The sequence below is a fragment of the Mustela putorius genome, unplaced genomic scaffold (genome assembly GCF_011764305.1).
Source record: "Mustela putorius furo isolate JIRA1106 unplaced genomic scaffold, ASM1176430v1.1 tig00000224_pilon_pilon_pilon, whole genome shotgun sequence".
Classification (NCBI taxonomy): Eukaryota; Metazoa; Chordata; class Mammalia; order Carnivora; family Mustelidae; genus Mustela; species Mustela putorius.
The window spans coordinates 14,276,275-14,291,387 of record NW_025421321.1 but is presented as its reverse complement, the minus strand read 5'-3'; the positions used below and the strand labels follow the sequence as shown (position 1 = coordinate 14,291,387).

General features: G+C 38.6%; 2 protein-coding genes across 6 annotated transcripts in view; one reads left to right on the top strand and one right to left on the bottom strand.

Annotated features, from left to right (window-relative positions):
• SLC3A1 (solute carrier family 3 member 1) overlaps positions 1 to 11,569 on the top strand; it is a 32,568-nt gene extending 20,999 nt beyond the window's left edge. The window contains exons 6-10 of one of the 2 annotated variants that reach the window (XM_004752989.3): positions 334 to 458; positions 2,257 to 2,452; positions 4,653 to 4,820; positions 5,673 to 5,789; positions 10,963 to 11,569. In XM_004752989.3, the coding sequence (XP_004753046.1) occupies positions 334 to 458; positions 2,257 to 2,452; positions 4,653 to 4,820; positions 5,673 to 5,789; positions 10,963 to 11,403 (1,047 nt within the window). In that variant the 3' untranslated portion in view covers positions 11,404 to 11,569. Of the gene's footprint in view, positions 1 to 333; positions 459 to 2,256; positions 2,453 to 4,652; positions 4,821 to 5,672; positions 5,790 to 6,300; positions 7,019 to 10,962 lie in introns of those variants that run through there. The other variant, XM_045077740.1, reaches the window with a different exon arrangement.
• PREPL (prolyl endopeptidase like) overlaps positions 11,317 to 15,113 on the bottom strand; it is a 51,199-nt gene continuing 47,402 nt past the window's right edge. For 2 of the 4 annotated variants that reach the window (XM_004752984.3, XM_004752983.3), the window contains exons 12-15: positions 13,897 to 14,046; positions 13,368 to 13,491; positions 12,541 to 12,614; positions 11,317 to 12,195 (exon numbers count right to left, since the gene is read on the bottom strand). In XM_004752984.3, the coding sequence (XP_004753041.1) occupies positions 12,106 to 12,195; positions 12,541 to 12,614; positions 13,368 to 13,491; positions 13,897 to 14,046 (438 nt within the window). In that variant the 3' untranslated portion in view covers positions 11,317 to 12,105. The remainder of the gene's footprint in view (positions 12,196 to 12,540; positions 12,615 to 13,367; positions 13,492 to 13,896; positions 14,047 to 15,113) is intronic. The other 2 variants (XM_004752988.3, XM_004752987.3) reach the window with 1 other exon arrangement.

The following is a 15,113-nucleotide window of genomic DNA, read 5'->3' as shown; positions in this document are numbered from 1 at the left end:
GCAGATCAAGCATAGGTGTAACAGTTCTATATATTTGCTTTGCTTTTAGGTGCAGCATTTAGGAGAATTAAATGGGAGAGGATTCTGCTAAATAAATAGACTATTGGTAGTTAACGGTCAGATGTTCAGTAAAGTCTGTTTACTAGATTTACAGTTGATAATAGTCATGAATGTTATTCTCCAGTCACTAAACTCAGTGAAAGTCTTAGGATCATCTTTCAGGTTATATGCCTTGGCTTGAGCCCTTTGAAGAGACAGTCTATATTCGCATAAAGCCAGTTATGGACATCTGACATGGGAAACGATGGCAGCTATGCTTTTCTGTCTCCAAAGGACACGGTGACACATTACTGGGAGCTGTACCACGACTTCACAACCACGCAAGTGGGAATGCATGACATTGTCCGGAGCTTCCGGCAAACAATGGACCAGTACAGCAGGGAGCCTGGGAGATACAGGTAATCACAAGACAAGCTTCTGTTCTTCAAAGGCATAGGGTGTGACCTGAAGTTAATCCTTCACAGCCAGGCCTTCTCAAGAGGTTTAAGCTATTTAACAACCCCCCATGACTACAGTGTATTACAATTTGGTTATGCAGGGGCCTAGTATATTCTTTTGTGTTGCTTAACTTTGATTTCCAGTTTCCTCTTTTGTAAAATAATGCCCATCACAGTACTTATTTCACAGGAATTTTGTGAAAATCACTCAAAAGGTAGCATATAATCTAAAATCTTTTAAAAAAAGATTTTATTTTTTTATTTGACAGAGAGAGATCACAAGGAGGCAGAGAGGAAGGCGAGTGAGAGGGACATGCAGGCTCCCGAGTGGAGAGTCAGATGCAGGGCTCCATCCCAGGACCCTGAGACCATCACCTGAGCTGAAGGCAGAGGCTTAACCCACTGAGCCACCCAGGCACCCAAGTAGTCTCTTTTTATCATTACTATTTGGTCTATTAGTGTCCAGGATACAGTATGAATTCAAATGTTTCAGCTAAGCTGCTAGTAGGTCACAACGGTTTACTAACACAGCTTTGGAATCAGATGGGCCTAAAGCAGCATTCTGTGTAACAGCTGTGTGACCCTGGACTGGTTTGCTGACAAAATGTACCATTTTCTCATCAATGAAAAAGTGACAGCAACACCACGTCAGGGTTTTGTGAGACTGCATGAGATAATGTAGATGAAACACTTAACTGGGACTAACACATAATAAACACTCAATAAATCTATATGCATACAGATCTATATGTATACAGATCATCCAATAGCATGAACAGAAATAAAGAAAATTCTCCTCCTTAAAGTAGGTCCTCTGATTGCTATCTCCATTCTATAGATGAGGAATCGGAGACTCCAAGCTGTGAGACTCCCGTCACAGACAGTAATGGCAGGAATGGGACTGGAACGGAAACACCTGGGCTCTAGATACTATGCACTTGCACTTACCTCAAACATGTAAAGCCAGCACTGATGTGGGTCACTGAGGCTAATGTGTCTTTCCTTGACAGTGTTTGCTTTTAAGTAAGCTCTACACCCAATGTGGGGCTTGAACTCATGACCCTGAGATCAAGAGTCATGTGCTCTACCAACTGAGCCAGCCAGGAGCCCCTAGAGTGCACCCCAGTAATAAAGTGAGACTTTACAGGGATTCCTGTACAAGAGGTTTCTGGGGAAAACCCCCTTACATGATATGCAAACATACACTATAGATTCCAAGCAGAACGATGAGAATTGATGAAGTCTTCATGGAAGTTACGGAGTTTTTTTTTTTGTTTTGTTTTGTTTTTAAGATTTTGACAGAGAAAAATCACAAGTAGACGGAGAGGCAGGCAGAGAGAGAGAGGGAAGCAGGCTCCCCGCTGAGCAGAGAGCCCGATGCGGGACTTGATCCCAGGACCCTAAGATCACGACCCGAGCCGAAGGCAGCGGCTTAACCCACTGAGCCACCCAGGCACCCCAGAAGTTACAGAGTTTTAATCAGACTTAGGAAGGAGAGAACCATATTGACTGAGATTCAAATGTGTTCTTTAATTCTTACACACAGCCTAGTATTAGGCTAGTCCTTGGGTTTATTGTCCATGAGAAATGAGAAATTGTCCAGGTGGCCCAGCATGCTATTACTTGGCCATCTGGCTTGATTATGCTTCCCAGTGAGTCCAGCCAGATACGGTTAAGTCAGGCAGACTGAAGCAGCTGCAGAATGCTCCCCAGTCTTCTGACAGGCCCTGAGGACACTGCACCCTGCTAACTCTTCCAGGTTCATGGGGATTGAAGCCTATGGAGAGAGCATTGACAGGACCATGATGTACTATGGGCTGCCTTTTATTCAAGAAGCAGATTTTCCCTTCAACAATTATCTCAGTAAGCTAAACACTCCTTCTGGGAACAGTGTGTTTGAGGTTATCACATCCTGGATGGAAAACATGCCAGAAGGAAAATGGCCTAATTGGATGGTAAGTCCTCATGCCCGAGTCAGGATATCTGGTGCCGGTGTGCTTGCTGAATAGTCAGCCCTCAAATGAGGGGTATGTCTGTCTGTAAGGGACCTTAACCTTTCCTTTAATTGGTGATTATTTAGTAAGCCAGGCCAGGCCAGGCCTTTTTGTTATTTTTCATTTTTTTCCTTCTGGTTCTCAGACTAGATAATCTCGATTGCACAGTGTTCAAATCTGTCAAGCCCATCTAGTGAACTTCTCCTTTCAGTGGTCATACTTTTTCAACTCTGAAATTTTTTTCTGGTTCTTTTTCATATCTTTTTATTGATAATATCTATTTGATGAAACTTGTCCTCACACTTTAAATTCTGTGCTTTTAGTTCTTTGAACATAAGTGTAGTAGTTCATTTAAAAATCTTTGTCCACTAGTCCAATGTCTGGACTTTTGTTTTTTTTCTGTTGCTCTGCATGCCTTCTGTGTTCCTTTTTGTTGCTGAAAACTGGGTATTTTAAATATTGTAGTAATGTAGGAAATCCCATTCTCTCCTCCCCAGTGTTTGTTGTTGCTGTTTATTTAATTTTGTAAAATCTGTGTTCTTTGTTGGGTATGGCTACTTGGTGAGTTTGTTTATTGTAGGTTAATGATTGGAAGAGATTCCTGAACTGCCCTGAACCACTCATTCCTCCAGCAACGGCTGGACTGTGTGTGTGTGTGTGTGTGTGTGTGTGTGTGTCAGTGTCAGTCAGACTTTCTCGGAGGCCAGTATGGTCATCTCTTCCCCAGCTTTTAAAGTTTTTGGTCAGTCTCTGTTGAGCCCCAGTTGGTACCACCACTTCAGGCAGGTGTGATGCTAAACAATTGCTGATTCTTTCTGCCAAATACCTTGGGGATAGGGGATTTCTCCGATGAATAAGAAAAATCCAACTAAAAGTGAGTACTAGAAAGGTCAAATAGTGACAATTCTCTAAATGGAGCTTTTGGTGAACTCTAAACTTATTCTCCCCCTCCAGTGGCTCCTGTTTCATAGCTATAGTAGTTCTAAGACTGAGGTTTTCAAAGCTATCAAGGATCTGAGGGGGATGAGTTCAAGGCCTGTTAAAATGACACAAAGCTTGATGTTTTTCTTGAATAAATGCTTCTTGGATTGTTGAAAGCCTTTAGTTAGTTTTCACAGTTATTGAGAATCCACAGTTTCTTATCAAAGGCTCTCAATAAAATAAACAGAGGCAAAATTTGACTTTTCTGGTCATAAAAATAGAAAAGTAGCTTATAACGGTCTATACAAAGATACCTGTAAAGACAGTTTCAGTACATCTTAAAAAAAAAAAAAAAGGCAACCTCCATCCAAGTTCTTATTCTCAAGGGCTGGTTTTGCATCATACCCTGCTTTGAGTAAGTGATGGAGTTTCTCAGAGAGCTTGTTTCATCATTTCTAAAATGGAGATAATACCTGAAAATGGAGGAGGGCAATCAGATGTAATGTAGGCATGAAAATATTTTTTTAAAATTTATTTAAGTAATTTTTATATCCAACATGCGGCTCAAACTCATGACCCCAAGACCAAGAGTTGCATGCTCTTCTGAGGGGGTTAGCCAGATGCCCCGTAAGTACTTTATAATAATAAATAGTAAAATGCCAGGCTATTGAGATTGAGTTGTGGTATATCTTAACAAAAGCTATGATGTTGTAAGGACTAGATAATATGCATTTAACAGAAATACCACATTTTAAAATAGAAAGCACTTCAGAAAATTTCCTCTTGGACTATGTACTTTTCTCTACAGAAGTTGATTTATCTTTAAAATTTGTTTTGAGTATTTCAAAAGACACACACACACCCCTCAGAAATCTCTCCTACTTCTGTGCTTTTCACCTCTTCCCTCCTTCTTGTGTTATGGGAGAACATTTTCGTTTCCTTCCTTGTCCATATTCTCTTATACAAATGTGTGAAAATACTAACATGCACCCTCCTAAATTTTGTATTTGCAATAACTCTGTGAAATAACTTGTTACCACTATCTTGTTAATCATAATGGCCAAGACAGTAAATTGGTCAGTTGAACAGTAAGTATCAGTGTTGGGACACAAATCCAAGTCTGCTGATACCAATGTGTACCCACAGCAAACTTGGTTTTATTGTCTAATGAACTTTTTGTAGAATAAATATTCCAGAAAACTGTATACTGAGCTGTGTTCTTGAAGTATCTGCCTTTCAGATTGGTGGACCGGACAACGCCCGGCTGACTTCTCGTTTTGGGGAAGAATATGTCAACATCATGAACATGCTTATTTTCACACTCCCTGGAACTCCCATAACTTACTATGGGGAAGAAATAGGAATGAGAAATATTTTAGTCACAAATCTCAACGAAAGCTATGATGTTGTAAGTTAACATTATCTAACTATGTGAAACTAGAGAATCTACTATTCCTATTCTACTGCTGAAAATTAGATTTCTGCTTTCCTTTCTTACTATCACACAGCTCACTTGCTTGTGTTTCCTAAGCCACACAACTGAATTGTAGAGCCCAGGAATCTACATTTTAAAGATGTTTTCCATCTGATTCTTGTGAGGCACACTAGAATTTGAGTACCCGTGTTTTGAGTTTGGAACATTAATTATAGTGCTTGTCTGTAGTACCAGACTTCATCTGAACACAGCACAGGAGATTCTTCCTTTCATCTGGACAAATGTAAATGCACAGCTTCAGACTTGACTGGTTTTTATTATTTTTTGTTTGAGGCTATGGGTTTCAAAATTGTGTTGTTGGATGAACCTGTAATAATCTGTATGGTTAGCTCTCAGTGTAGAAGATCCAATTTTCCTAACTTTGGGTGTGTGCTTTCATGTGCGATCACCAGGCTGGGTAAAGAGGACGGCACTAGGCTTACTCGTACGTGCTGCACACCTGAACTCACCATCACTGCAGCATGGAATGAACTGGCAGTGATACATCTTAAAATCCTACATTGCTCATTCTTAGGGAAAAGCAGTAAAAGACTCCAAGCATGTACCGAAGTCCAGTTACTATAGTTTATTGAAACTCAAGATGTCACTATTTTCCAGTTAAAAGTGTGAAGCTGGCTTACGTACTGAATATTTAAGTCTTTTCATTATGAATGCTCACGAATACAACTATTAAAAAGAAATACAGGAAATTAAATAATTATGAAGTAGATCATGCCCAAATGACATTTCTTTTACTAACTAAAGTACTGTTTTCTTTTGACACAGAATACCCTCCTCTCAAAGTCACCAATGCAGTGGGACAATAGCTCAAATGCTGGTTTTTCTGAAGCCAGTCACACCTGGTTACCCACCAATTCAGATTACCATACTGTGAATGTTGATGTAAGTATCACTGAAAATGTTATACTGATTCCAGAAACAGGATATGAGTTTCTGCGCTGCCAACATATACTCACCATGAGGGTACCTAAAACCTTAACTGATGTATCTTTAAGTCAATCACATAGACTTCTCTTATAGTTAAGTCATGTTTTTGTGAAAATACAAACTGGTACAGAAGTGAACCATTGGATTGAATATATATATGTATATATAATTATTCACTGGAATTACTTAAAAAAAATAAAAGGAGCTCAAGGCTCTTAAAGATTTTATTTATTTCAGAGTGAGAGAGCATGAACTGGGGTGGGGTGGGGTGGGAAAGCAGACCCCCCACTGAGCAGGGAGCCTAACACAGGGCTTGATCCTAGAAGCCTGGGATCATGACCTGAGCTGAAGGCAGATGCTTAACCTACTGAGCCACTCAGGTGTCCCCTAAGATCTGTTGGCTCTTAAGGAAATTTTATGGAGGTCTTTCAACAAGCTATCTGTCTTCCTTTCCTGACCTCAAAAGGAAGGAGAGGAGGAGATCCATCAAGACTCTTTACCTGGAGAAACCAAGACATGAGTAATTCCCAACAGTAGCTGTTCTGGAAAAGCACACCCTTTGGCTTTTGCTCTTTTGCCTATACTATTTTCTGTTCTCAGGTGATCAAGTTTGCCAAATTCTGCTGAAATTGCTGGAATCTGTGCATTCCTGTTTAGAAAATTTGTTTGCTCAATACATTTCCTTAGACCAGAACAATAATGAAATGGCTCCAGGTGGAATCATGTACCAGTGAAAATGGGTCACTGGAAAACTCAGGAGAAGAGAAATTACTGGCATTCCATGAGAGGCAAAAATTTCCCCTTATCCCAATTTACTATTTGGTAATTTTAAATTACCAAAGTATAGCTGACACACAATATTATATTAGTTTCAGGTGTACAATGTAGTGATTCGACAATTCTGTACATTTTTCAGTGCCTGCCACAGTCACTGTAGTGTTCCTGGGTTATTCTGTTTCAAGCTTCATGCAAACCCTCCTATGCCTACAACTCCCTGCTCTCCACAGAGACTTTTGGGATAGTATTAGTTTTTGTTTTATATATTCATAGGTCCTTGAAAACAAAAATATGCATTTTAACATTTGTGCTTTGGCTTTAATACATCTCTTGATTTTTGTTATGTGTAAAATATATACCAGAAGATGTGCAAAATGCAAATTAAAAGTTTTTTCCTCTAACATTCACCAAGCCTTTCAAATGATTATGAGTAATATTTGGAGGGATGCTGTTACCAAAAGTCAGGCAAGGCTATTTAAAATACATCCATAAAAGCCCTAGAGATAGGAAAGAGTTTAAGTAATTTCTAAAAGAAAGTAAAATTAAGCTTCCCATAATTACTAGAGGTAGGCAACTGAAGACAAGGAGTATCAGAATGCAAAAGGAAATGATCACCAAGAGTTGAGAAAAACTGAGATGAGAGACACCACTCTTAACACTGTAGAAAGTAGATTCTTGATTCTTTGCTTAGGGGTGGCTCAGTTGGTTGAGTGTCTGCCTGTGGCTTGGGTCATGATCCAGGTTCATGGGATCTAGTCCTGCAATGGGCTCCTTGCTCAGTGGGAAGCCTGCTTCTCTCTGACAAAAACAAAACAAAACAAAACAAAACCAACTTTTTTTTTTTTTTAAAGATTTTATTTATTTATTTGATAGAGATCACAAGTAGGCAGAGAGGCAGGCAGAGAAAGAAGGAAGCAGGCTCCCTGCTGAGCAGAGAGCCCAGTGTGGAGCTCGATCCCAGGACTCTAAGATCATGACCTGAGTTGAAGGCAGAGGCTTAACCCACTGAGCCACCCAGCCGCCCCTGACAAAAAAAAAAAAAAAAAAAAAAAAAAAGATTAGGTATCTTAGAAATGTAGAACATTGTGAAACACTGAAAAAGAAACCCTAATTAGTGTGCTGGAAGACTGACCCAGAGACTCCCCCCAGAATGCACTGTAAAAAGGCAAATAATAGTGTAAAGAGAAAAATGTTGATACTTCTAGAAGAGAAACCAGAAGGAAACATACAATCCAAGAAATAAAGAAAACTCAGATATTTATCTTTTCTAGAATGGTAAGAATAAAGGCAGAAGCCAAAACAGATTGCCCAAGCAAAGGACTGAGAGTTGCACTGGCTTGTCTAGTGGATCCTAGAACACCTTAGAACTTTAATTTTTAAAGCTGTGATCAGAAACTTGATTCTAAACCTATAATCCTAAATCCATTCCAATAGGCATTCAAGAATATAGACCTAGAAAAGCAAGGACCCCAATTTTTTCCATATATAGCTACTTTCTGAAAGAATAATAAACTCTAAACAAAAAATGAATCTAAAAGACATGAGACTCTTGATTTAAAGGTTTTAAGTTCGAGCCCCACACTGGGTGTAGAGATTACTTAAAAATAAAAAAAAGACACGATGTAGAAAATACAGTAAGGAAAAGAACTTAAGGATATTTTTTGATACAGAATGTAAAAGAAGGTATTCTGGAACAAAAATTTTACGAGATTGACTTCTGTATGGAAGATGGCAGGAGAAAGAGAGAGAACGTATAAGCAAGCAGGCAGTCTTTTCAGGGCATGGAAACAGAGTAACTCACTCTAGGTTTGAGCTTAGTGACCATTCACCACTAAGACTATTAAATAGAACGTAAAATTCACTTCCCGTGACACACTAGCACCACTTCTAGTGGCTACATTAGAGCAAATATAGAACACTTCTGTAGCACTTCAGGCAGTTCCAAATGTTAAGTATATTTTAAAGTGGTTATTACGATTTTAAGGGTGGAGTTTTCCTTCTCTCTTTATCTGTCTTTATTTGACACGGACAGAGAGGGAGAAAGCAAGCATAAGCAGTGGGAGTGGCAGGCAGGGGAGAAGCAGGCTCCCCAATGAGCAAGGAGCCTGATGGAGGCTTGGTCTCAGGACCGTGGGATTATAACCTGAGCCAAAGGCAGCCACTTAACCGACTGAGCTGCCCAGGCAATTTTCAAAGAACATTAGAAGGAAAAGTATTATATATATCAGATCAACTTGATGCTAAAAAGGATGAAAACAATAGTGCAATTATAAATGAAAAATAAAAAAAAGGCTGAGACATGGGGTGCCTAGGTGGCTCAGTCATTAAGTGTCTTTGGCTCAGATCATGATCCCAGGGTTCTGGGATGGAGCCCCACATTGGGCTCCTTGCTCAACAGGAAGCCCGCTTCTCCCTCTCCCACTCCCCTTGCCTTTGTCCCCTCTCGTGCTCGCTGTCAAATAAATAAAATCTAATTTAAAAAAGGGGGGTGCTGAGACAAAATCTGACATAAAAGACATAGCTAAAACAATTAAAAAATTAAAATAGCTATGGTGGCTATAGCTATCAAGCAAACAAAAAAAATGCATATAACCTTTGCACTAGTAATTTCATTCTGGGAATACCTGTGTATGTGGAAAATGATGACTCTGGAAAAAGTCAGTTGAATCAATTATAGTTAATTTATGTAATTTATATAATGGACTAGTATATAGCTTTTAAAAAGAATGCACTGATATGAGACCATCTCTAACATATATTAACATGTATTAAATAAGAAATAGTGTCCATCATGGTATCATCCCACTATTTGTACAATGAAAAAGTATACCTACATACGTTTGCAGAGGCATAAAATGTACTATGATACATAAACAGTAATAATGTCTATTTCTGAGAAAGGAAGTGAAAAGCTAGGGGACAGTGTTAAGAAAAACCTTATTTTATATATTCCTCATAAACAGATTTTATATTGCATGCATTCCTATTAGAAAAATAAAGTTACAAAAAGCAGGTGTGGAAATATTTAATAGCAGACAAAATAGAATTCAATATGAAAAGCATTATGACACAACTGCAATTTTCAAAAATTGATAAAAGAACATTCCACTACAAGTCATGAATCTATGCATCTAACAATAGCTCCAAAATTTATAAAACAAGTACTACAAGAAATGCCAAGAGAAACTGACAAATCCACAATTACAGAGACATGTCAACATACTTTTAGGAAGTAGACACAAACAATAGTTAACACTTACTGGGCACTTCTTCGTGAGTGGCACTGAACTATGCTTTTCCATGCATTATCTAAGGCTATAGAAAATGTTAATAGTAGTTTGACAAGTCATATACATATACCATAAATACCTTTGTACCTGATAACAGAGAATAAACATTTTTTTCATTCAGCAGATGTTCACTGAAGACCACACATTAGGCACCTGCCCCCAAACAACAATGATAACAGCAACAACAGCCACCACCACCGCAGTTAACAGAGTCCAAGGAAATGAACACTACCACTGATTTGGCAATAGCTCTTATGAAGACTAATTTGGCATTATGTATCAAGTGTTCATATTCTTTGACACAGTAATTATTTTTCTACCCTAAATAAATAACCCAGATATGGGGGAGGCACTAAAAATATGAGAAAACATTAGAAAGCTAAATGTTGAAATGAGAGAGATGGTTAAGTATGGTATATCCATCCAATATAATATTATCCTGTTATTATTAAGATGACATTTTAACATAACAGAAGATGCCTGAAATGTTAAAGGAAAACACAACATTAAATTGTTTATGTTTTATATAGCTGTGAAATAAAGCCTAATCTTCCTTAATGGACAGACATTAAGAAGTATGATTTTTAATTTTCCCTTTAGGCAGCATTTTGCTTTGCACCTTTTTGCGACTTTTGGCTTACCATCAGCTATGCAAGGAACACAGGTCTGCTAAAGTTAAAGCAACCAACCCACATTTCTACAAAAGTGAACAGACAGGCCCTCAGAGTCCGTGGCCACAGTACCTGCGTTTCTGCCAGTTACAGTGTAGCATAAAGGGGCTGTATTTAGGCACGTTAAACACCAGATGTCTTAGACATGGACATTCGCTTTGGAATTCCTAAAGTGGAGTCAGATTTGGTCCCTCATCATCTCTGGCCAAGATGTAGCAGGGCACTGAGCAAACAATGACTCCCTGCATTTGCAATCTGTCAGTAATTAAACTATTCTTATTACCTATCATTACTTAAAATTTGGTAGTCATTTTAAGGGGCAAAACTGAGGCAAATTTTTTTGGGAAATAAGTTCTGGTTGATACTAGAAATTTTTTTCTTTTTAAATAGGTCCAAAAGACTAAATCCAGATCAGCACTGAAGTTATATCAAGACTTAAGTCGGCTTCATGCCAATGAGCTGCTCCTCAGCAGGGGCTGGTTTTGCTATTTGAGGAATGACAGCCACTCTGTTGTGTACACAAGAGAGCTGGATGGCATCGACAGAGTCTTTCTCGTGGTTCTGAATTTTGGAGAATCAACAACAGTCAATCTAAAGGAAATGATTTCTAATATTCCCACGAGAGTGAGGATAAGGTTAAGTACCAATTCGACCTACGAGGGCAGTGAAGTTGATACGTATGGCATTTTACTGGACAAAGGAGAAGGCCTCATCCTTGAATACAACACGAAAAATCTCCTTCATCATCAAACAGCTTTCAGAGACAGATGTTTTGTTTCCAACCGGGCATGCTACTCCAGTGTATTAAACATACTGCACAACTTGTGTTAGGCACCTTTATGAAAGAGATGAAGACACTGGCATATCCTGTTCTATTACAAGCATGTGCAGTAACTTCATGCATAGCACACTGCTGGGTGAATACAACTTGAATGTAATGGCTTTAGAAAAGGTTCCCAAATGTTTTTTAAAAATAATAAAATCATCGCTTGTAGAACTTGTAACTTTACTGAGATAGCATCAATATAAGAGATGATCAGAACACCTTAGGACTCCAGAATATTAGATAGATCTGGTGAATTCTAATGTGAAAAAGGTTATCGTTTTTCATAAAATACAGGCATAGAAATTGGAGGATGACTTACTGCGGAAGTGTCTAAATACGTTTACTAGCAAAGAGGCAGGACCTTGATTTGTAAACTTTTCAAAGAAAATGTTAGAACAGACAAAAACAAAGCTGTTCTGAAGGGGTGGGGAAGAGTTGTGCTGTCACCAATCCTTCCTTCACCCCCAAGTCCATGTCCTTCTGAGAAGTGTGGTTTGAAAACTACTTTCTTAGGGGAAGGGACATGTGCACCAATGGAGAGAACAGTATAAGCAAGTGAGATGTACACCAGACAAAATTTGGATGCAGAAGCAAATTTTAAAAAAATTACTTACGAACTTAAAAAAAATCTCACTTTTGCTTACCCAATTGGAAATAAGACTATGAAATATTTCAGTGTGTTTCCAATTCCCCTGGAATGCAGCATTTCAGAATTTTAGATACTTCTTAAGATTCTCAAAAACACTGGTGCTGTCAAGTCCAAGTTCCTCGTACAGGAATTTAATTTGGGCTGTGATCTAAAAGAAACACATTTAAAAAATTAGAGGGCCTTTGTGGTAGAATTCCAGTGCTAAATCTCTATCCATCTTCACCTAACACTTAAGTCAACAGTTTGTGGCAAGGGTATCTTTATTATTTGGGACAGAGGCAGAAGGTGCTCCCATTACCTTAACAGAGCTCACAAGTGTTACGAGGGAACCCTTTCTCTGGACTGTCAGGGTTCCTCTTCCCACCTTGGGCCTCAGCCACAGACCAGACTGCTAGGAAGCAGCGGTCATAAGACCCCCTGCAGCCACTGAAGTGCGGACTACAGCACAGCTCTACCTGGGGACCTGGCAACCGAGAAGAGCTTGATAACATACCTTTTTGTGAGAGTCCTCAATCACATGATTGCCTCCAGGCTGAATATCTAACACAACATTGGGGGCCTGATAGCCTGAAAGAATTAACATGAAACAATTAGGTTCTTTGAGAACTCATTTCTCCCCCTCTTCTCCCACATATGCTATTAAAATCATAGTGAAGGAAAAAGGCATAAATTATCATCGCCAAGAAAGAGATGGGAAGGGGCAACCAGAAGACAGATTTCTAAAACAGAGGAAACAGAGGAGGACGACCAGTAGCTGAGGACACTGGATGGAAGATACTCGTAGGGTCACATTGAGAAAGTTGTGATGCAAGAGGAAGCCAGACTGGCCCTGTGGAATCCGTTTTGTGATCCGGAAACAGTTGTATTGGGTAAGTATGAGGCATGAAGGTGAAAACCAGTTGACTTGAGACTTGTGTGTGGGCCCCTCCCTCCTGAGTCCAAAAGGTCTTGCTAAGGAAGAAAGGTAAGAGCTCTTATCTAATGAAATAGAAAGACCTAGAGAAAATCAGCTAGTTTGGGCACCGAGGCTCCAAAGCAAAAGCTTTAGAATTTCTTTTTCAGAAGTTACCAAAAATAACAGGTCAATTATTATTAAATGAATGAGTGTTTTATGACAGTCACCTCTAAGTTATACTGGATGTTTAAATTTTTCTTTGTGCCTTGCCTTATTTTAGTATTTCCTTTCAAAAAGAGACAAGGCAGGTATAATTATATAGGCTATATATATATTTAGTCTAGAGCATAAAGTGTATTACTGAGTAGTATGTGGATGGCAGTAGTCCATTTAGCTAGGTTCCCTGCCTACAGGTGGTCTCCTACCTTCACCAGCATCCTTAGCATGCTCCGTGATGGCTTCCTTGAGTTTCTCGGTATAGTTTACAACTCCTTTCAGAGGTACACGCTCATCGTTTTCATAAGCTGTGATGTGAATGGAAGGATAATGCTGAAAGATAAGAAATGCAAATTTTACATTATTCTCTATGGTCCCTTTCTACCTTATAGATTATGAAAAAGAACTACCTCCAATTTTTTGATATAGGTGCTAGATTATGTTCTTCTCATTTGAGAGAGAGATCTATGGTATTATAATACTAGACCACCTGCTACCTGGAATAGCTTTTCCTTGGCTAGCGAGGCCATGACCCTAACTTAGCTGTTCTCCTGAGCTATTAAATTGAAACAAACATGGGACTATGAGCAGAGATGGGAGCTCACTGGTATTTGGATTTTATAAGCAGAAACAACCTAAAGCCCTAGTAAATTCCTGCCTCGGCATGGGCAAGTATCTTTTTGATTATCTTTTCTATCATTTTAGGATAGATAGTGTATCAGAACTGTCTTTCACTACCTGTGGTTTAATATTTTGATAGGGACAGTAACGTTTTATGTAGTTCTTGTGTTTTTCATCAGATGAAGGATTCCCCCATTCTTCTAATTCTTCTAATGTCAGAGGAAGTGTGGTGTCCATCATGGTGTTGAGAACATCCAAGAAAGGTGCCTTAAAAAAAAAAAAGCCAAAGAAATTTAAACTTTGTTAGGAAACTTAAAATATATTTTTCTGAAACTCATTTTAACAACCTTTATGAATATACATGCAGACATGAGAGAACAAAGGTCAGGAAGCCAGGTGGATTTCCAGGGGGTGGACTAACTACTCAGTCCTTACCTAGGGCCCGTGATATATAACAGGCCTTTGTGGTTTTCAGACTCTGAAAGTGCTAACTTTATGTATCATGTTTATATATATACACATATAAAAACATGTGTGTATATGAAGAATTTCTTTTCTAATTTCACAATTTTTAGTTTGATACATTTATACATATATTTTATATAAAAGTAACAAATGCTACCACCTTATAGCCATTAGGATGGGTACCATTAAAAAAAAAAGTAAGTGTTGGCAAGGATGTGGAGAAATTGGAACAGTGCACACACTGTTGGTGGGAATGTAAAATGGTGCAGATGGTATGCTAGTTTCTCAAAATACTAAACTTAGAATTACCATATAACCCCACAATTCTATTCCTAGGTCTATATCCCAAAGAATTAAAAGCAGGATCTTGAAGAGTATACCCATGTTCACAGCAGAATTATGAACAACAGCCAAAGGGTGTTAGCAAACTGGCGTCCACTGACGGATGAAAGAATAGGCGAAGTACATACAAGGGATATTATTCAGCCTTAGGAAGGAAGGAAATTCTGACATATGCTATGATAATGCATGGACCTTGCGGAACATTAAGTGAAATAAACCAGTTACGGAAAGACAAATAATGATTCCATTATAGGAGATATAGATAGTTTAATTTATAGAGACAGAAAGTAGAATGGTGGTTCTGAGGGGTAGGGAAAGGGAGTGCAGAATTTTAGTTTTGCAAGATGAAGAGAGTTCTGGAGAGTTCACAACAATGTGAACATATTTAACACTACTGAACTACTGAACTATATGGTTAAAAATAGTTAAGATGTTAAATTTTCTTATTTTCTCACAATTAAAAATGAAAAACTTCAACATGAGTAAAACAGCAGGACATTTTATATTTAAAAAAAGGCAATAAATGT